The sequence below is a fragment of the Culex quinquefasciatus genome, chromosome 3, assembly GCF_015732765.1.
Source record: "Culex quinquefasciatus strain JHB chromosome 3, VPISU_Cqui_1.0_pri_paternal, whole genome shotgun sequence".
NCBI classification, from domain to species: Eukaryota; Metazoa; Arthropoda; class Insecta; order Diptera; family Culicidae; genus Culex; species Culex quinquefasciatus.
The window spans coordinates 76700563-76723938 of NC_051863.1; the positions used below are offsets into that span (position 1 = coordinate 76700563).

General features: G+C 34.7%; 1 protein-coding gene and 1 long non-coding RNA gene across 9 annotated transcripts in view; both read right to left on the reverse strand.

Annotated features, from left to right (window-relative positions):
* The window catches only part of LOC6033834 (synapse-associated protein of 47 kDa), a 48212-nt gene that overhangs the window by 3495 nt on the left and 21341 nt on the right, over positions 1–23376 (reverse strand). For 5 of the 8 annotated variants that reach the window (XM_038260294.1, XM_038260293.1, XM_038260292.1 and 2 more), the window contains 7 exons: positions 16460–16471; positions 11802–11881; positions 11642–11739; positions 11431–11568; positions 11228–11367; positions 11007–11134; positions 10518–10769 (listed from right to left, as the gene is read on the reverse strand). In XM_038260294.1, coding sequence (XP_038116222.1) covers positions 10518–10769; positions 11007–11134; positions 11228–11367; positions 11431–11568; positions 11642–11739; positions 11802–11881; positions 16460–16471 — 848 coding nt within the window. The remainder of the gene's footprint in view (positions 1–10517; positions 10770–11006; positions 11135–11227; positions 11368–11430; positions 11569–11641; positions 11740–11801; positions 11882–16459; positions 16472–23376) is intronic. The other 3 variants (XM_038260298.1, XM_038260297.1, XM_038260299.1) reach the window with 2 other exon arrangements.
* On the reverse strand, positions 221–7340 carry LOC119768852. Its single transcript, XR_005278260.1, has 3 exons — positions 6015–7340; positions 5287–5494; positions 221–1581 (listed from the first exon to the last, which is right to left on the reverse strand). It is a non-coding gene; the product is annotated as an uncharacterized LOC119768852 (long non-coding RNA).

The window sequence follows — 23376 nt, forward strand, 5'->3', positions numbered from 1 at the left end:
GTGTGTGTGGCGTCCTTGCGCTCACGCTTTACCTTAACCACACCTGTCTCGCGATCTCGCTGGCTGGTTTTTAATATTACTTTGATTTCTCTTGATTTTCAACGATGTTGGTTTGTATTGTCATTTCTTTTAAAGTATTTTTTTTTCTCTTCCCTCTTCTTTGTAATTGAGATATAACGAATTTAATAGTTTCAAATAAGTACATTCATGATATCTGTAGTTTTTTTTTCTCTTTTGTTAATATTCCTTTTTTATTACTGTCAACATTCTACCTCTGTTTGGAATAATTAGATAGCATTCTTTTCTTTTTGTAATGGGTTTTTTGTATATACTATGTTGTCGTCAAAGATGTATAGATTTAACGAAATGCACAACATTGAAAAAATCTTTAATTTCATTCCATTTCTCCATTTTGTTAATATATATAATATATGAATACTGCTATTTTATGATAATCTTCGTAAATTTCAACGCGAAATATGTCGTTTATACAGTTTTTCTCTTGTGTTCAATTTCATAGCTTAGCGTCTTGAAATGGCATCTTTTGTTTGTTGATGGGGTTGCGTTTTTGGAGGTTTTATAACAGAACAGCAAAAGAAAAAAAAGAATTTCGGTTTTAAACCTGTGGGACGGTTTTCTCCGGAAGAAAGTTCGGGGCTGGTGGAGAAAGTCTTTGCAAGGATTCTGGCCTCGGTGGGTTGTGTACGTGAGAGAGAAATAGAATCTAACTGAAATTTTGGAGAATTGTTTTGTGTTTTTATTTTCGCAAATAAAGATTGTTTTGAAGAGGGATTTCGGGATAGAAGTGCCAAAGCCACAACCGTTCAAAAAGAAAGGGGGGTATGTGAGGTTTTTCGTTCCACACTGTTGCATGCCCTCAAGTGTGATGTTTAAGCTAGATTGGCTTGGAATCGATTCTTTTTCTTCTTCTTATTTTTTTCCTTCTTCCATAGTTTGTGTGTGGGGTTAACGTTATGTTGAGGTTACGAGAAAAATCACATCAAGACAGAAAAGTACACTTATCGAGTTAAACAGTTTACTTTTTAGTCATTAGTGTTGGAAAGAAAGAGTTTTTTTGTTTTGGCAGAAACGACCTCGGCCAAGTTTTGCAGCCGAGCGTTCAAATAACAATTTACTTATTCGTTAAACTTTGAGAAACCCAATAAAACTGTTCTCTAAACGGTCTGAAAGTATATAAATACGTGGGTTGTGTGTATTTGTAAGTGTTATAACGCAACGAGTTTTGTTAGATATCATCAAGTCGATTTGATTGGTGTAAGATTTGACTAAAAGTTAAGGTATGGTATAATTGATTCTGATTTTCCTTTTGTGTGTGTGTGTGTGTGTGCTCGTATGATCAGGCATGAAGAGAAAAAATCCTCCAGCTGTTGGTTTTATTTTTGTATAATGCTTGAGATGAGTTTACGTTACGGAGTTATCGTTAATTTACTGTTGGAGTTAGTTACATCTGCTCAATAATATTGTAACGTCTGCTTGTCACCTTTCTTTGTTTTCTTCTTCTTTTGTTACGGGCGATTACGATTTATATTTATCTGTTTATATTGTAACTACGTCTTTAGGCTGTTTGAGTATCAAAAGCATAAAAGAAAAAAGAAAATGTTAGTATTATTTATTGTTTAGTATGAATAACAAACAAATTGGCAAGAACAAACGAAACAGATGAAAATACAGAGCAGGAGGAGGAAAGTATACAGAATCAGCAGTGTGAACACTAAAAGCAAAACTCGAAGAATGTACAAGAGTAAAAATCAATCAATTCCACACTGGGGAAGAAACAGAGTTGCCAGAGTCACCCCTCAGTCGTCAGAGTTGCTCGTCTTATCAAACTGCCTAGTGTGCACTCAAACGGGTCCAATCAAACAGCCTAAAGGCAAAGTACACGCGACATCATGTTCAAATCCTATACAACTTTAAAGCATCGTTTATAGCCACAGTAAGCGAATCTGGCAACCCTATTTGCAACGATTCCCGCTTGAGCGTTCTCGGTCTTGGGCGAGGTTTTCTCCAAAATGCTACCGGATATTGTGCTCTTTTACAACAATGATTCGGAACAATGCAAGGTGCGTTACCAATTGGAGTTACTGTTGTAAGATTGCACACTGTTAACTAAACTCATGCTGTAACTGGAACATGTTTAAATTAAACTTAACTTTAATTTAAAAAAAAACTGATATTTGTCGAAAATATAAATTAAAAAAATTAAATGAAATAAGCATAATTGTCTGAAAAAGTGTTACCTTATGATGGCATGATTAACTGTAAGTAAACTTGTGTTTTGGTTAGTTTAAATTAGTGGATTTAAATTAACTAAAATAAACAATTATTGGCGTAACCAACGAAGTTTTTATGATCCTCGTTTTAAGGGAAAAGGGATACCTACAGAAAATTTTGTAAGTGCATTCTGGCACAATTTTGCACAACATTATTTAAAATAAATTTTAATATTTCGATAATTTTTTAATGTTGGAAAATTATTCATTTTATTCATATTATTTTTCCACCAAATTTAATTCAGCAAAGTTATAGGGCGAAATGTAAACAAAAATTGCCAAATTTTTGGGAAATACATAAGACTTTCTTTCGAAAGCTCGTCAAAATAACCAAAACCCAAAATTTTATGAAACAAAAAATATGTTGCGTTCATTTGAACCTTGGACAAGAGCCTCTGTGAATAACATTGTAGGTTTGGACTGATTTTGCATGTTTTTCGTCCTTTTTCATTTGGTGCACCGGTGCTCTGGTGCAGGCATATGAGCAGCTAAATATTCAGGAGCATTTTTTTCTAAATTACAGAAAATCCTTATTTTAATCAAAACAAAAGCATATAAACGTTATGACTATTCAGAAACAAGGCAAAACATTGTTATTAAATCGATGGTTTTATTATTTTCCTTATTTTTTTTAGAAAAAATAGTGTTTGTGAGTTTTTAATCAGCCAATCAAAGAAATATGAAAAAATGAAGAATTTTTAGAATTTGTGACTTATACTTTAGAAATATGATCTTAAAGCAAAGCATAAGTTGTTTTAAACATATTTCGAAGCATTTTCAAACAACTGAATTAATAGATTTGAAGAAAACGAGTTTTTGTTATTTAAAAACAAGTTGCTCTTTTTCCTGGTTGTGCTCTTGTGCACCAATTTAAATTAAACTTGTTTGCACCAATTCAATGTTTGTGGGTCAAAGTAAAGTACTTCCTGCATTATTGTACCAAAATTTAACCATTTTTACAAAAAGGCCACAGCTCTGGGCGTTAGAGAGTTAACTGTTTTTTTTTCTTTTTTTTGGAATTTTTTGTTTAAAAAATCACTATCACCGCGAAGTTTTAACTGATTTTAGCTCTCCTGCTTGCAGAAGAAAGCATGTTTACACTGAATGTTGCATGTTTACACTGAAAGACACCAAATCGATCAGAAAATCTCTTCTCAAGATAGAGAATTTCATACGTTTACATCAGTTTTTGTATGACCAGCCACCAAAATTGTACGGAAAATCTAATGATGCAAAATGACTTCTTTTGATGATTTAGGGATTGTATGGCCAAAGTTTCATTCAAATGAAAAAAAAAACAGAAAAATTCGCTAATGGAGCACCGGATTCGAGTGGTAGAAATGACAGTTCTCCCATAAGGAATACATTGTAGAAAAATGCAAAAACAGCTCGAATGGAAGTGCTTCATTCGATCGTATTCGAATGGAGCAATTCCGTTCGAGCAGTTTATTTTGCGTTTTTCTACAATTTATTCCGCATGGGAGAACTGTCATTTCTACCACTCGAATCGGGTGCTCCATTAAAAAGCGCTCAACCGTCAAACGTTGATGTTGACGTTTCATCACCATTGTTCGACAATTTCCAAACACGTGGTTTCAAGCTTTTGACAGCTGTCAGTCGTTTCAATGGAGCACTTCCATTCGAGCAGTTTTTGCTTTTTTCTACAATGTACTCCTTATGGAAGAACTGTCATTTCTACCACCTGAATCGGGTGCTCCATTCAATGGAGCACCCACAGTCGAGCAGTTTTTGACAGTTCGCTCCATAAGAAATACATTGTAGAAAAAAGCAAAAACTGCTCGAATGGAAATGCTCCATTCACTCATTCGAATGCAGTTTCATTCCAATGGAGCACCCGCAGTCGAGCAGTTTTTGACAGTTCGCTCCATAAGAAATACATTGTATAAAAAAGCAAAAACTGCTCGAATGAAAGTGCTCCAATTACGATTCTGCTCTGTAGTAAAACAACATTGTACACACCTTGGTTGAATATTGAGAATAATAATTACTGAAAAAAAAAACTTATAAAACATACAGTAGTATGATACAGTAGTTGTTCGGTAACTGAGCATTGTTTAACTGGGCTGCTTTTTAACTGGGCGCTCGATAGCTGGGCCGTAGCCCAGTTAAAAGCAGACAAACGTCAAAAAACCAAAACAAACCAAAATGACCGAGGGGTTATTGGATGCAAAAATCATGTTCAATAATAAAAAAACCTTTTTAAACTTTTTTTTTAATTTCATGTCACAAATATTTTCATATGAAAAGGAAAACTTTATCCATCGGTGGTTCCCTCGTTATATTTCTTTCAGCCCAGTTAGCGAACAGCAAAAAAAAAATGTTTTTAGTTGGACGAAATTTCACGATGATAATCACCAATTTGAAAATTTCCGTACATAATCCACACATGAAACTAAAATTAAACGAAGAGGGAAAGTAATGTTCAATTCTACATTAGTCAACAAGTGTATATTCATTGTTATTTGTGTTTTTTTTTGGTACAGTCACACATACACATACAGATAGGTGGTGAGATTTCAAAAGTGGTGGTGAAAAGAGTGATTTTACACACATCATCCAGGTACAACCATTCCAACAAAGCAAAGGGAGTATTCAACACAAGATATTCATATTTACGTTGAGACCAATCGAAAAAAAAGGCATTTAAGTAAACTTGTTTGCTGCTTTCGGCGGGCATTTCTAGCACTACTTTTAGTTTCATTTATGGTACACTTTTCAGCATTCGGATGCAGCTTCTTGCGATGTTTTAAGGAAAAGCTTAACGTTGAATGCACTCACACATTTTACTTTTAAGTATAAATACAATGTATTATTGGAAAAAAGGCCGGCAAGATCTAGTCGTTCGATGCTCACATACGCCGCTAGAATACTTGTTTATATGGAGACTATTTTTTTGTTGCAAAAAGTGCGAATCGAAAGACAACATCAAAATCTTGCTAGAATTAAAAATAGGACCAGAAAAAATGGTATGAACCTAGTTTGTTTGTGTGTTTTTTTGAGAGGATGAGTTAGAGATGAGGTTGTCGTATAACATCATACAAATTGCAGTCGAGCTTATCATATTGAGTCCTCACAGCTGGTCATTTGTGCGTACCGAGGTGCTTTTTTAGTTTCGAAATGCTATTATGGGAATCGGATATTACAGCAATTTCTTAAGACCGGCCCATTCACGATGCGATTATCTGCAAATGGCAAAAATGAACGTTTTATGTTTGCAAACACGGGCAGCGGGAGAAGGGGGGCTTCTTGGTAGATCAATTAACTACTCAATACACGGGAATTCTAGAGAGGAAGCTGCGTTTTAGGACGGAAAGTATAACTGGATAGTACACATCGTTGATCATGGAAGCGGTAGGACCGAAAACATTCCCACTTTGGTAGCTCTTTCATACCAGCTGGATTTTTTTTTTCACTACCAAAACGAGAAGTGCCGGAAATTGAATCTTACGTTCGAGTCACGAAACGATAAAAAGGGCGTTGAAACCACCGATTCATTGACTTAGAAAAAAGCGGGTAGGATTGCATTAGTCGCAACTTAATATAATTTGAAAGGAGTTGACGCGGGGTTTCTTCTCTCGTACTGAAATGGTTTAAGACCGTGCGCTGTTTACCACACGAAACTAACGAAAAAACTAAAATGGGTCACTCTTAAGTCGTGATCGCCGAGGAGTGCCAGAAATAGTAAGGATGGCTTTCACCTACCATGATTGGGTTGGCAATCAGCAGTGGCTGAAAGAATTTATCCTGTTTAGTATTTCCCGTGGTAGTTTTCGTAACTGTTTTGCTAACTATATAACATGTGTCTGCAGCATCTCGACTGGGTAGACCGAATCGAGAGACTGCGTTGGGAAGCTTTGCTTTTACGACTTTGTATTGTCCAATCCTGTTGATAGTTGTGTTGAAAACTCACAGTTTGTTCACTTGACGAAAATGCTGCATACATTTATTCTTTGTGTTTCTTTTTGTTATCTTGGGATAATTTCAATCATTCTTACAAGCCATGCAACATTCGCTCTGGTTCGTGTTGTTGGTTTTATCAATCGGTTGGATAAGTGCTTGTTTGCGTTCATAGAGTATAGACACGTGCCCCACCATAAGGTCAAAATCAAATGAAAACAGTTCGAATCATGCCACCATTTTTGTGATATATTTGATATTTAAAACCAGAATGTCGAAAAGAGTGTTCTGATGTGTTTTTTGAATGAGAACTAGGCTTCCAAAAAGTTTAATTTGCATTGTTTCTATGTTTTCTGTATATAAACATTAATTTAATTTGAACAAACAAACATGATTGATATAAAGTTGAAATGGAATGTAGTGGAGACGCATGGTGTTTTAACTTACTGATTCCCTCTTTTGGAAATGCATCTGACCGGATAAACAAATAAAGGTTTGCCCTGATTGAAAATGCACAACATTATTCGAAAAAGTAATGAAAATGTGGCATCTATCTAATTTTTTACACAATTGATTGAGATCCGCTTTCTTTGCGCAGAAACCATTTAAAATCAGCTTTAACTGTAAAAGGCTCGAGTGGAAATTGGTTATTTCTACGTTTGTTACAAAATTGATGTTTCGAACGAATCCTTGGCTCTTTTTAAAAACATTTAAAGATTTAACATGTTAATATCGCTTTTAACTTAAACTTAAAAAAAAACGGAAATACAGTCTAAACTCGTCTTTCTGAAGTCCTTACCAAAAATACTTTAAATATCCAAATAATTGTAAAGTTGATTCACGAAATACAAATTCTCATATTTTAAAGTATTTTAGTTCAAATACACCCCAGACTCGATTATCCGAAGGCCTTGGAAAAATTTCACTTCGGTTAATCGAAACACGAAACAAAAAAGTTTTCCGTTGTCTTATTTTTTATCGTTAAGCTTCAGTATGACACCCTAAACTACTCTTAAGGGACATTAGATTATATTTTTAAAATCCAAGATGGCGGCCTACATGGCGGTGGTGAAATATTGAAATAGTAGTTTATGCAACAAGTTGCAAAAAGAGGATTTTTTCAGCACGAGTCGTTTTTGCAATTCCAAAAAACACACACTGAGTGAAATTATCATGTATTTTGTCAATAAATCGTTTAAATCAATAAAATGTTGAAAAGTGTTACTTTTCGAAACTAGTGCTGAAAAGTTCAACTTTCCATTTTAAATTGGTCCAATGTTTAAAAAAATGCTCATATTTTTGGTTTCTACGGTTTTCTAATATGATAGTTTGCTTAGAAAATCGAACTACTTTTGACCAACTATAAGGGCAGATTCAGCGGGAATGTTTTTCCAAGATGGAAGTTTTTTTTTGAAATTATATTGAAAAACATATACAGTCCAGAGCGTGCCCAGATCCTCGAGGAAGGTGGAGCAACAATACACAGCTAAAAAAGTAGTTATCCAGCTGCGTATAAAAAGCATGGGAGTAAAAAAAATGCATTATTTTATGAAATTTTATGTAATATTACACCCTGATATATGTAGCCCATCAGTATGGGAAACCTACTTGACGGAAATGTCAAGCTTATATATGCGTTTATCCTTCCCTTTCTTTATCGGTCTGATGGCCGAGCGGGCTAAGGCGCCGGTCCTCACTAATGGTGCCGGGTTTGAATCCCGTCGTTTACAACTTTTTTTTGTGTTTACGGAAATTGTACATTCAGTGTGTAATATTAAGTGTCTTTTTTGACGAAGGTGATGTGCATGCTTTTTCATGCGATTTTACTATCGGATTTTTTGCTGTGTATGAGTGGTTTGAAAAAAATCGTCTTTTATGGACACCCCCTAACCAATTTTAGAACAAATGTTTGAGGATGGTGGCCCAATAATTTGAGGATGGTGGTGGATAATTATCCGAAGGTTTGTAAAAAAAAAAATAATTCGATTTTTTTATTTTCTTACTTTTTACATCAAATTCGAGTTCTGCGACTCCATTTTAGTCAAACTTGATTACTTGTTTGCCTTTTAAATTGCAAAATGCATTTTTTCAATATGTTATCACCGTCATTTTGGCCGCCACATTGGATTTAAACATTCTAAATAATTTTAGAGTAGTTTATGGGTATGTAATTATTAATTGGTGATTCGATTATCCGAAGTGAATTTTTTAGGAAACCTTCGGATGATCTAATCTGGACTGTAGTTGGTCCCATACACATACAAACATACACATGACACATTCCGACGTTGTAACGTCAATTTTTCAATTTGTTTCGAGATATGTCTCGTATAATATCTTAACCTGTCCCAAACTTGAATATTATTGGAAATATATAATTAAAATGTAAGACAGTGTTGCGATTTTGAGCGCTCATTTGCTCATGAGCGAGCAATTTTCACTCATTCGTGAGGAGGAGCGATACGCGAGCTGGCTCACGTTTGCTCCTGCTCATGTTTGCTCATAAATTTTATGAGCAAAAATGCTCATCGTTGCGCTCGTTTTTTGCTCATTGAGCATAGTGAGCGGTCTTTTTTTACATGTAACGTATACAATAACAACATTTTTTTCAGCAGAGCTTTGTTTTTTTTTAATGGAGGCTGGAATAGGCTAATCTCAATAATATCGGGTGAAATATTTTTCTAAAAATTTTGTTTTGACGCTGGTTTAGGAGTCTTAGTTGAGATGACAAATTAGGATTATCGTTTTTTTGAAGAAATAATCCGATTAATATAAATAATGTTGATAAAACAGTAACACGTGAAGGTCAACGGTATTTATTTAAACTGAAAAGTATCTTTAAGGAACACAAAAATGTTCTACATCACGTCATTTTTTTCAAATCGTAAAGAGCCTGCCCATAAGTAAAATTATGTGTTAATATAAAAAAAAATCGATTGCTTTCCTGTTAACAGCTTATTTAAGACTTAAAAATTCCGTTCCTTGTCAGTTTACTCTAAATATGAAAGTTGATTAAAAATTAAAAAGAGTACATGGAAATCTAAGCAAATGTGTCTTGATTGCAAATCAGCAACTTTTTATTGATTGGGAATTCAATAAAAACTAGTTTTAATTATAAAGCTCTGAAAAAACTAAGCTGACAACATAACATGAGTACATGCCCTTTTTTCATGTTGAAATTATCTCAGGAATATGAAATAAGCTTCAAAAGTGGCAATCCAATTGTCCTGTGCGAGATTCATCAACAATACAAAAAATCTACCTGTTTTGCTGATGAGCGCTCATTGAGCGCGAGCGCATGCGATGAGCATGAGCGAGCACGAGCTACCTGATAAGTTCTCATGCTCATGAATGAGCGAGCACGGTTTTTAGCTCGCTCGCTCATTCGCAACCCTGAATCAGCCAAAACGTGTCATTTTGTCGCTGGAGAATGTGTCACATACATTTTCAAATTAAGATTGCTCGAATTTAGAGATTTTTTTTTTTGTCATTTTTAGTGCAGATCACCACTCTTGAAAGCATCCTGGTTAGGGTGCCCAGATTATGAGATTTTTTTCTCAAAACTTCGCTTCACAAGCTGAATATTGTTCCTTGAGCTATTTTAGAAAGCTGGGCCAAATATGTCCCAAATCGAACAAATGTGTGGAAAACTCATTTTTTTACGGTTTGGTCTGCACGCTGTGCTACTTCCATCTAAATATTCCCAAAAGTGAGATTCTCACTTCAGGTTCGGGTATCAATGGGTTAATCTCAACCAATTTCGCTCAAATTTGGCACAGATGTTTAAAATAACCAAAAAAACCGTTTTTTGCATGTGGAGCAGGGCGTCATTTTTTCTGGGCACCCTAATCCTGGTGCATTGAAATTGGCATGCGTTTTTTGAAGCTTTTAATGTTTTTCAATTGCACTTTTTACCTTGAATTGGCTGTTATTTTTTACAAAAAAATTCAAATCGAGTTTTTCGAAAATAAAAATGTTGAGTTGAGTTTGTTATTGTGCGTTTCCACCAAAGTGCATTAAAACATTTTTTGAGTATTAAGTTGAACCTATATGGTGAAACGTATTGCTGCTTTTGAAACACATTTGAGATTAGAACCATATCAGAACACATTTTCGACATGCTGTTTTGTGTTTGCTGTAACATTAAGTTATTTTGTGATTTATGTGATGATAATAGAACGTAAACGCTAAAATACATTGATAAAAAAACATATCGAAACCATAACACCTTGAAGAACCATCAGTAAATTGTGTCGATTTTCGTTGTTTCTCCCAAAACAGCGACAAGCTATCCTTCATTCATCTTACCACTCTTTCCGGCCGGCGCGGCACCACCGATACCTTCGCTTGCCTGCTGGACCAGCGTGTCAATGCCCAGCTTTTTCATGTCGGCTCGCACCTCCTCCAGGTCCTCCTCGGTGGCCTTGAACGAGTCCGATACGAACTCGACCTCGCTGGGTTTTTGGGAAGTTTTGGCCCCCGATTTGGCGGCGCTTTCCGCGGCCGTGCCCGCCGGGGTAGATTTGGCTGGGACGCCTTTCTCGCGATTTATTGGTGGTTCTTACAAGCGAAAATGAAATTAAACATAAAAATAAACGATAATAAACTGAGGTTGAACAATGTGTGCGAGGAATGTTGAGTGTTGATGCAAACGGCTACGGCGATGAGTGTGTAAAATACTATAGAGGAAAATGCTGGTAGTAGCAGTGTATAGAAAGTATAGAGACAGAACACTCGCGCTAAGAACACAGTGAGCAGAAAACGGGATATTTTTTTTTTGTTTCTAGCGAACATTACCCTCCGTGTCTTCGCTGGCGCCCCGTCTGACGAACTCGTTGTTGTCGCCCAGCGTTCCCAGGTCTCCGGCTTGGCATATCAGTGAGACGCGGTAGAAGTAGTTACGCCAGAAGCTTTCCTCCGTGATGCTGCAGCAGCGATAATTGCAAACGAAATACATAAAATAATAAACGTAATTAGTTGTCACCGTCAGCTCGCTGCTCGTTCCCCAAGCTACTCACATCTTTGGTACCAGCTCGAATCGCATTTTCTCCAGCTCTTTGTCCTCGTTCATGATGGCTAACGCAGTCGGATAAGATGCATCGTAATCAAATTCAAACTCAACTCCGGCCGGCGGTGCCCGGACAAAGTTCCGACGGTCCTTTTGATTAGAAAAGATTAAATTAACAACTCAGCGCTCGTGCCGTTTCGTGTCGGATCTTACCGCTGACAGACTCATGATTTCCTCCTTTATCTTGGCTTCATTTGCGTGGCCTGACCACGGACAAGCCCCGGGACCGCCAGCACCCTGTTGGTTCTTAATGAACGCTTCCTGTTCCTTGTTGAACTCACCCAGAATCGTCTGCGCAAAAAAAAAAAAAAACACAAAATCATTATTTCAACACGATTCTTCCCCTGTGGCGCTTCAGCCTTACGTTGTCCTTCAGGTGTTTGATTTTATCGCCAGCCTTATTGAACGACGAGTACAGGAACGATCCGAACGATTTGGCTCCAGCTGTGACTTTGTGGGTGACTGCAAGTAAAGATTAATCAACCAGTCAATTTTAGCAGGACAAAAAATAACCCAAACCCCACCTTGTCCAATCTGGCCGGCGTTCTCGTCGGTCGGTGTGCCGGGACCGGTGGCGGACGGGGAATCTGCTCCGCCCGTGGCACTGCGGGGTGCGGCACATTGAAACGAAACCAAACAACACACATTTTATTCGCGCCCATCGATAGCACGTGGGATGCTGGGTTTATTTGTTGTTATTGCAGTAGTAATTCAAAAATCTCAAAAGTAATAATACAATTTAAAAGTATCAAAAATTCAAACTAGTTAATATTTGTTTATTAAAAATGTAAAAAGTACAAGAAAAGGCGGAAAAGACGTGTATTGTATAATAGCTATGTTAAAAATTGAGAAGAGTATAATAGTTAACGTGTTGAATGTAGTAAATAGTGTAACATTGTGAAAGAGTAAAAATCTATTGTTTAACGAGTATATATCTGGGAAAAATGCTGCAAGCTTCGTACAAGATTTTACCTGTTGCGTCAAACTTTTAGATTATGTGATGCGATTTGTGGACTAAGATTTCAGTGCTGGTAACCGTTAGTAAAAACTGAAGTTAATTAAGCAATTTTTTCTAATCTGTTATTGCTTTCTGCCCAGAATAAATAAAGAAAAAAATAACACTGATCTACAAGAGGAGAGAGGAAGCATGAAGTTTAGGGTCCCCGGACTCATGTGCATTTTGAATTTTTCAAAAATAGTTAGACAGGGCCGAATGGTTTTTCTCCAAAGTTTGTATAGAAAATTAGGGCAGAATTGCATGCAATATGTGGGAGTAGCGAACCGCCCTAATTCTCCATACAAAGTTTGGAGAAAACCCATTCGGCCCTTTCTAACTATTTTTAAAAGTTCAAGGTGCACGTGATTCTGGGGACCCCAAACTTCATGCTCCCCCTTCAGTTGAGCCTGCGGAGAAATGTTGTTAGTTATAACATTATAAAGTTTTCCTGTCTAGATAAGTATTTCGTCCAAACGAGTGGGTTCGTCGCTTATGCAGAGAGCAAGTCTCATTACAGAGAAGGGTTTGTAAATTTTTTTTCCTGTTTCATTACGATGATTTTGTTCAGTTTTATAGTTTTAATCCAAAAGCATTTTTGGAAGTCAAAAATATGGCCACAGAAAAAAATACAGGGAAATCGGCGACGAATTGGTGATTTTATGAACACAAAATGACGTTTTGTTTTGTTCTTTTTGGTTCAACAACTACCTCACATTTCTATAGTTCTTTTATCACCATAGACGCGTCTAGACAGCTTCATTCGGGTGGTCCAAATCCGGATTCACTCGGGGCTATACCCAGAAATCAAAATAGTCCAAATGTATGGAGAAAAGCAACTGTTTCAGTTTTTTTCCCTGTGGAAGGCGCAATAACTATCCAATTCTTAACAAATTTTCGGAACTAAGATATTCTCGATTGCGCCGCGTTGTTTGTGAAATTTGAAAAATTCCAAATGCACGAGATTCTGGGGACACCAATCTTTATGCTTTCCCTCGAGTTGAGTCTGCGCAGTCATTTTAGTCGATTTTTGTAGGTCAGTGTAATCAATTGCAATTTTCAGCAAGTGCAACCAAAGTATGTTATAACATGTTCACAATTCTTTTTAGTTTAATGTTAATTTGCAAATATTTTTCAAGGTTTCAATTTTACTATTTTAAATTAAACAAATATCACGTTGCATAAGAGCAACCCTCTACGAAATCGGCCGATTTCGACCATTTTTAATTTTTTGTATTTTTTTATTTGACTTAAACTTTGTGGGGGCCCTCCCTACGACCAAAGAAGCTATTTTGTGTCATTGGTTCACCCATACAAGTCTCCATACAATGTTGGCAGCTGTCCATACAAAAATGGTACGTAAATATTCGAATATCTGTAACTTTCGAATGAATTTTCTGATCAATTTGGTGTCTTCGGCAAAGTTGTAGTTATTGTTGAGGACTTTTTAGAAAAAAATAGGTACACGGAAATAGAAAATTTGCAGATTTTTTTCTCAACTTTTTTTTCATTAAAACTCAATTTTCCAAAATACGTAATTTTTGATTTTCGAGATTTTTTTATATGTTTTAGGGGTCAAAAATCCGCAACTTTTGAGCCATAGAGAAAAAAATTTGCCGCCAAGTTATGATTTTTTGAAAAAATAGAGATTTTTGGAAAAAATCGAAATTTTATGCAAAATCAAGTTTGACATTATTTTTTAATGCAAAATTCAATTTGCAATCGAAAAGTAGCTTACAGATTTTTTGATAAAAAGCTGTGTTTTCAAGATTTCACCACCAAAAGTTTGATTTTAGCGAAATATTTGCAGTTTTTCGATTTTTCAAAATAGTGACCATGAGTGACCATCTCTAAAAATATTTGTTTTTTGAAAAGTTTTAAAAATTTGCTATAAAATTGTCTAAGAGACATTGAAGATTGGACCTCTGGTTGCTGAGATACAAAGGCTTAAACAAAAAGAAACACGAAAATTGAAGTTTTCTAAGTCTCACCCTAACAGCCCACCATTTTCTAATGTCGATATCTCAGCAACTAATGGTCCGATTTTCAATGTTAAAACATGAAACATTCGTGAAATTTTCCGATCTTTTTGTCAAGACTAACATTTTAAAAGGGCCAAACATTGAATATTACGCCCATTTAAAATGTTAGTCTTAATTTAATTTGTTTTAAAACATTTTTTTAAGATGGCTCATGGTCACTATTTTTAAAAATCGAAAAACTGCAAATATTTCGCTAAAATCAAACTTTCGGTGGCTATATCTTGAAAACAGAGCCTTTTATCAAAAAATCTGTGAAGTATTTTTCGATTGGAAATTCAATTTTACATAAAAAAAACTACGTCAAATTTGTTTTTGCATAAAATTTCGATTTTTTTCCAAAAATCACATTTTTTTAAATTCATAACTCGGCGGTAGATTTTTTGACCATGTTTTTCTATGACTTAAAAGTTGCGGGTTTTTGTCCCCTAAAACATATAAAAAATCTCTAAAATTTGAAAATACGTATTTGGGAAATTGAGTTTTTGTGAAAAAATGTTAATTTAAAAAACGGCAATTTTGTCCGTGTACCTATTTTTTCTCAATAGTCCTCAACAATACCTACAACTTTGCCAAAGACACCAAATTGATCAGAAAATTCATTCAAAAGTTATTCGAATATTTACGTACCATTTTTGTATGGACAGCTGCCAAAATAGTATGGAGACTTGTATGGGTGAACCAATGACACAGAATAGCTTCTTTGGTCATAGGAAAGGCCCCCACAAAGTTTGAGCCAAATAACAAAATACAAATAAAATTCATTTCCGGTGTTGGTGGAGAATTGCTCATATCTGGAGTTTTTTTTTAAAAGGTCCAATAAACCAAAATTTAGATATCAAACTTGAAGTGACCGATTTTTGTCACAAAACGGAAAAAAATAAATTGTGAGATTTTTTCAATTTCATGGTGTTTGATTTCCAATTATTTTTATTTATTTAACGATTTTGAGCTTAATAAAAAAAAAAATATAAAAATTGAAATTACAAGCCTAGGTTTCAACATTTGGATGAAAAAAGTGTTTTAAAATGGTTTTTACAGGCGTACAGTTGATTTTCAATCTTTAGTTTTGAAAGTATCGAGGTATTGACGGAATTTTTTTTCCTCAAACGTGTTCCCGTTGAATGCAACAACAATTTTATTTGCAACAGCAATTCCAAATTTCTGTTATCGGAAGCTTCAAAACTGTTTCATATTTCGAAAGAAAAAAATAATAATTTCCATATGATGGACAAATATGTTCAATATCTTTTTTTAACATTTAGGGCAAGAAACGGTTCCTCTTATGTGTTGAAACTACTGATCATTCCTCCTTCAATGTTGCAATAAGTCGTGAATAAATTTTACCGTTCAAATAAATATTTACTATAACATGATAAATAAACTGAAGAAGTGGCCAACCATATGTCACTTCACAGTTTCTAGGCAAAACAGCCCATAGGACCTGGAATAAAACCTTAACAATCCTTAACATCTGTGCGTAATCGAGCAGGAGTGTTGTATGCAAATTCCATGTAATCCGCAGTTGTGTCGCATCTCACACACTCACAAGTGGCATAAGCTCTGTGATTACTTTTGCGCACCCACTTTTCCCAGTTTGCCAGGGATACATTACTGGATGATTGTTGGACTCTTGTGCTGATTGGCAGGGCCGGATGTCCGGTGGAGGGAAATTGCATTAGTTTTATGGGCTTTGTTGTTGCTTTAGTTTGTTGCTGACAAATGAGTCACGGAAGTAGTAATGATGCAAACTCAAAGTTTGTCTTTTGATTAGGACCTGGATTTTTAGTTCCATGTTTCAGCGACACAATTATGGAAACTATGGAAAGTTCCCAAGAAATGCGCAATGTTTGAACGAATAAATGTGTTTTGAAATATAAAATGATCATTCAATACGTTTTGGGCTGTTTTTATGTAGAGACTACAATATTACATACTTACACTTACAACCTAGTCGCAACAGCAAATGCTCTATACTCTAACAGTCGAACTTATTCTCTGTCTAATTAAACATGTGCATCATGGGCAAAGCAGGTAAAAACTTGTACGAAGCACCAAAAAACAATACTAGTGTCAAAATAGTAAAAAATCTGAAACTCGACAAGGTGATAAGCAACAACAGAATCAAATCAAGTGAACGAAACGGTACCTTTCCTGTTGTCTATTTTAATATAAATTGTTCACGGGGAGAAAAGAAACAAACAAATAGTTTTGTACTAGCTATTTCGGGGCGATGCAAAAAGAATGATTGATGGGGAAAGTTCTTCAGCTGTTTTTCTTTTTTGTATCGTAAATTTGATTAGCTGAGCCAAGTCCTTTGAGCTTAGAACCTGTCCTTCGTGATTATATTTATAACTCCGTAATGACCAACAACAAAGGAAATCTCATCAAAACTCAGAAGCTGAACAGCATGTCAAGTATCAAAGGTTCGCCAATATAAACGAAAATAAAACTAGCGATCGATAGATGAAGCTTGTTCAACCTAAATTTAATTAGGCCGCTGCCTCAAAGCCCTTTTTCGTCTGCCGCTGGCATCGTGTTCTGGAGCTATTTCCGGCATTTCAAGTTTTGCCACGCTTTTTAAATGATAAAAAATAAATTCCACCAAAAAAAAAACACATTCTCTCTGACATTATAAATAAATTTGCTCCCATTAGGAAAGTTGCAAACAAAAAATCTTGATAAAGGGAAGCCCACTTCTTCAATCCTTAGCGCGTACCTTCTCGTGGCGGCTAAGCCTGCGAAAGATGAAAATATAATTTCTCTCGTTGCCTTTCCGAGCTGTCACAATAAATTACTCATACCTCGACAGTGAAGAAAAAGACAGAGAGAGAGCCATCCAGCATGGCATGGCAGAAGATAAGTAAATTATGAGCAATTCTCTACAAAACCGGCCGATTTCGACCATTTTTATTTTTTGTATTTTTTGATTTGGCTCAAACTTTGTGGGGGCCTTCCCTATGACCAAAAAAGCCATTTTGCATCATTAGTTTGTCCATATAAATTTCCATACAAATTTGGCAGCTGTTCATACAAAAATGGTACGTAAATATTCGAAAATCTGTAACTTTTGAAAGAATTTTTTGATCAATTTGGTGTCTTCGGCAAAGTTGTAGGTATTGTTAAGGACTATTTAGAAAAAAATAGGTACACGGAAAAAAAAATTCCCGATTTTTTTATTAACTTTTTTTTTCACAAAAACTCAAATTCCCAAAATACTTATTTTTTGATTTTCGAGATTTTTTGATATGTTTTAGGGGTCAAAAATCCGCAACTTTTGAGCCATAGAGAAACATGGTCAAAAAATCTGCCGCCGAGTTATGATTTTTTGAAAAACTGGTGATTTTTGGAACAAATCTAAATTTCACACATAATTTTTTTTGACCTCATTTTTTAATGCAAAATTGAATTTGCAATCGAAAAGTACTTTACAGATTTTTTGATAAAGGGCTCCGTTTTCAAGATATAGCCACCGAAAGTTTGATTTTAGCGAAATATTTGCAGTTTTTCAATTTTTAAAAATAGTGACCATGAGTGACCATTTCTAAAAATATTTTTTTGAAAAGTTCAGAAAATTTGCTATAAAATTGTCTAAAAGACATTGAAGATTGGACCTCTGGTTGCTGAGATACAGCGGCTTAAAGAAAAAGAAACACGAAAATTGAAGTTTTCTAAGTCTCACCAAAACAACCCACCATTTTCTAATGACGTTATCTCAGCAATTAATGGTCCGATTTTCAATGTTAATACATGAAACATTTGTGAAATTTTCCGATCTTTTCGAAAAAAATATTTTGAAATTTTTTAAATCAAGACTAACATTTTAAAAGGGCCAAACTTTGAATATTATGCCCATTAAAAATGTTAGTCTTGATTTAAAAATATTCAAAATATTTTTTTCGAAAAGATCGGAAAATTTCACGAATGTTTCATGAATTAACATTGAAAATCGGACCATTAATTGCTGAGATATCGTCATTAGAAAATGGTGGGCTGTTTGGGTGAGACTTAGAAAACTTCAATTTTCGTGTTTCTTTTTCTTTAAGCCGCTGTATCTCAGCAACCAGAGGTCCAATCTTCAATGTCTCTTAGACAATGTTATAGCAAATTTTCTGAACTTTTCAAAAAAAAATATTTTTAGAAATGGTCACTCATTGTCACTATTTTTAAAAATCGAAAAACTGCAAATATTTCGCTGAAATCAAACTTTCGGTGGCTATATCTTGAAAACGGAGCCCTTTATCAAAAAATCTGTAAAGTACTTTTCGATTGCAAATTCAATTTTGCATAAAAAAAATGAGGTCAAAAAAATTTTATGTATGAAATTTCGATTTTTTCCAAAAATCACCAGTTTTTCAAAAAATCATAACTTGGCGCCAGATTTTTTGACCATGTTTCTCTATAGCTCAAAAGTTGCGGATTTTTGTCCCCTAAAACATATCAAAAATCTCGAAAATCAAAAATAAGTATTTTGGGAATTTGAGTTTTTGTGAAAAAAGTTAATAAAAATCGGGAAATTTTTTTCCGTGTACCTATTTTTTCTAAATAGTCCTTAACAATACCTACAACTTTGCCCAAGACACCAAATTGATCAAAAATTCCTTCAAAAGTTACAGATTTTCGAATATTTACGTACCATTTTGTATGAACAGCTGCCAAATTTGTATGGAAATTTATATGGACAAACTAATGATGCAAAATGGCTTCTTTGGTCATAGGGAAGGCCCCCACAAAGTTTGAGCCAAATCAAAAAATACAAATAAAATCCATTTCCGGTTTTGGTAGAGAATTGCTCTTATGAGAAAGAGCCCAAGCGGCAGGAAATGGACGTAATGTGTTTTAATTTTCACTAACCAACTGTATAATGGTTAGGTTGAAGACCAGGCGAGGGAGAAATTTTCTTCAATTCTTTTCAAGAAATGAAAAGAAAAAATGAAACAAGGTTACTTTAACTATCATGCGTCTCCATTGAAGTGAAACGGGACATACTAATGTTACCATGGTAACAAAATACACTCAAACCCCGATGGTTTGACACCAACTGTTGTCCATCGAACTGGGTCACTTTTTAGTTTGACACCCCTTTTACACGGAGTTCACACACACTACCAAACGTTTGATTTGACAGTGCGCGTGAGCGCCATGTAAAAAGTGACAGTTCGTCACTTTTTAGTTTGACTTTGACCAACCTAGAAAAGTGTCAAACGAAAAAAGGACCAACCACCGGGTTGAAATCATTTTCTTTTTTTTTCGAAATTCTTCGATTTTTTAAACACTATATTGTGCATCTACTTCCTCCCTTTACAATATAATCGTTATCCACTCTCTGATTAATCTTACAAAATTTAAATGACAGATTCGAAATTATTACACGGGGAGGCTGATTGAGGCAAATCCAACCATCTATGAGTGAATTTTTGTCCTGACTAAAATCTTTGTATAATTTGCTTGCTCTGCTCAAATTTTCGGAGAGCTTAGTAAACATTTAGTTGAAATAACCCATCTTTCGCTTTATTCAAATGAATCATTGGTCACCACGAAAATTATCCCATCGATTGTTCGATTCATTTCCTTGAAGAGAGCTAAATGGTAAAACATGATAATAAGGCAAATTTTTTTTGTTACTAAAGTTCAATTTAAGTTGTGATGAGATCCCATGCTCTGTTGGAATGTTATTTCTTTATGATTTTATTAATAACTAGGACTCGATCTAATAATAACAAAAAAAAAGGCGCTAAAGGACGATACCGGGAGATCTCCAAACAGCTTCTCGATTGGTATGCATATATCTGTAACCTGATTCTGTGGGAGGGTGTTTATGGAGTTTTTTTTTTTATTTAAAGGTTCTGTTGCAGGATGTTTGTACGGTGGTGTTTCAAATGTGATTGGTATGGTTTAAAAGAGGTACAACCGAAAAGGGTAGAACTTGTTAGTCGAAATGAACATGAGAATTACTCAATGGAAATGAGGAATAAAACTACAATTATGCTCAAATAATATCACTTAAAACTAGTTTTCAAATGGGCCATACACAAATGAAGAAATTTTTGTGATTTAATTTTCGATATTGCAACTTTACTATCATACACTATTGCGTTTTCGATTCAATTGGAAACTGTTTTGATTTTTTGAGTTGATTGATCATATCGATTGATTGTTTTGTGCGTTTTTATACTTTGAAAAATTGGATCGAAAAGTTAGGATGGTAAGCGCACGAGAACAGAATAGACTTTGTCAGAGTGGAGAAGGCAATGGCAATGAGATGGTGCAGAGGAACAGAGAAAGAGAGTGTCAAACATTGATGTCTCTACTACATGGACGGGTGTGTTATTATGCTGAGTGGTGAGAAAACGGAAACGGAATGAATGAGACATGAGACAAGCATGGGAACGCAAGAAGAAGAAGAAAAAATAATAATGACGACGATTGAGAAATTGGTACGTGCAAATGGCAGATTGTTGCATGGAGCAAGGCCGAGAGGCCAATTATTGTGAATTGATTTGATTAAGGATTGCGTGTTTGTTGTGCGCAAATGTTTGAATATCGTATGAGGAAAATTCAATTTGCATATGCCGTGTTTTCGTATGTTTTTACAATGGTGTAACCAAAAACCAATATTGCTGGAATTTTGAAAAAATCATCCTAATACATTTAAAACAGTTAATAGAGTTTTTAATGTGCAATTTAAAAATGATATAAATTGTATTAAATAGGATAATTTGGGTTTATATCACACCAATTAGTTATCTATTTGTCAACCTATAAGCAAAACCCAAAGAAGAAATCTCATGCAATGTTATTCTTTTATCACCATAAATATACTAAAAATATTTGTGGACATTCGGATTCTTGCCTTTAAAATTTTGTTCAGTAGTTTGTGTCTGAAGTTTTCATTGGATTTTTAACAATTTACAAAAGAAAATCTCTTTACATATTGATAAACAAAGTAAGTCATTCAGTTTATTGAAGATACACAACTAATTATAGTTGTGTTGGATCTTCTCTCGGAGGCTATCCCTTCTTACACGAATTCTATGTTTTAAAGTGTCCCGTTTTATGTTAAATCTGATTTGAAAATCATAAATAAATTATTTTGTATTATTCTAAAGAACAAAATTATTAAAATTATTTGGATGCATTTTGTGCAAGGCAAGGCTCCTGATTTCTAGAATAAAGTACTGGACTGGTATTCACGCCAGTGATCTTATATAAATCAAAAACGTTTTCTTTTATTTATGTCTTAAGTATTTTTCAAATTTCTAATTTCAAAATAATGTGCTTCTGGACTTCGTTCCCAAAGAGCGAAATTTGAAACTTTTGTCTCCTCTCATGTACGTAATAAAAGTAAAAAAAAATGTAACTACTAAATTTGCAGGTTAAATGTCACCCGCCAAAAAATTACCAGAGTCTTCCGTCTGTTTTCTAGGAAGAACAATGTTTGTATACAAAGAGAAATATTTTTTAGGAAATTCAACGGTAGGAGTCTCGGCAACGGGCAGATAAACACTACCGAATGAAAAATGACAGATTATTTTATGGAAGATCTGTATTTTTCTAAAAATAAATCTTTTATCTGTATCATTTCAAATCATATTAAAGCACTATTCAATCACTAAATTGTAGAAATAATCATATACAACAGTGTTTCTCAACTGGTGAGGAATTCCCCCTTGGGGGGAATTTCGCCATTCTTGGGGGGGAATAAGGTTGCAATAGAAAAGTAATGCATTTAAACAAGCTTGTAAAAATAATCCATGTCTGAAACTTTCTTTGAAACTATCGAATTCGAAGAAATATTTCTACTATAAAAATTAAAGTCCGTTAAAAAAGGAATGTTTTTTAACACATTTTTATGAGTTTTTGCTCTTTTTTCAGAGATTGATAAACTCTCCTAAAATTTAAGAGTTCTATGAAAAACTAAATCGAACTTAAAAAAATCTGGAATTTTTTGCATTTAATTTGAGCAGCAGATTTTATATTTTTTTGTGAATTTTCTCTTCTCTTTTCAAGTATTTTGATTATTGCCAATTTTATTTTGGGACCATCCATAAACCACGTGGACACTTTTTTGGGAATCTGTTACCCCCCACCCCCTCCCCTCGTGGACAATTGTCCATACAAAAAAAACTTTTTTGTATGGATCGTGGACAATCGCCATACCCCCTCCCCCCCCCTAAAGTGTCCACGTGGTTTATGGATGGTCCCTTTACAGGAAAAGATTATAAGATTTTTTTTTTCATGGAAACATTTGCATTAATTCAATCAGGAACAGTAAGTTTATAAAAAATACAATTTTGAAAGTATCGCTTATAAGTTAATTCCAGTTTGTCAAATCATTTTTATAACGTTTTTTATGACAGCCAAATTAATTTAACTAAATTTGAAACAATATCTCTGGAAGAAAGTTCAAACAATTTTGGACTGCCAATGGTAGTTTATTTCACAAACTACATATTTTTATGTTTTGCATGATTTTTTTTATTGCAACTTCAGTCTTATGATTACCATTAAATGGTAAATTATGAAATTTGTTTAAAGTTTATTCAAAATTTAAGGGGGGAAAGAAGTTTATGAAAATTAGTCAAGGAGGGAATGGAACGAAAAAGGTTGAGAAACACTGATATACAATCATTTGGAAAAGTTTTTAATATACTAGGGGAACCTTGTAGGGCATGCCCATAGGGACTCTCACGCCAAATATCAGCTCATTTGGTTGAAAAAATGGCTTTTCTCCAGTGGGTTAAAGTTTGCATGGGAATTACTAATGAAAATTTTGATTTTTTGTTCAATCGCTCCTACATGTCTGGGGAAAACGATCAGCAACTTTAAGTAGGGCCAGATATGAGCGAAATTGTTTGAAGCACAACTTGCCCGAAAGACGAATATCGATTTGTTTAAACTCCTTGGGGCTCAACGACAATACATTGTTTAGCTGTCTTTATTCAATTCAATTCAGGTTTTATTGGTGAATAATCAAGATACAATTAGTTTATGTTAGTACATAACAGAGTTTTGTAGTTCCTTTCAGCTGTGAGTTATTTCATAGTTCATTTGGAAACTCTAATT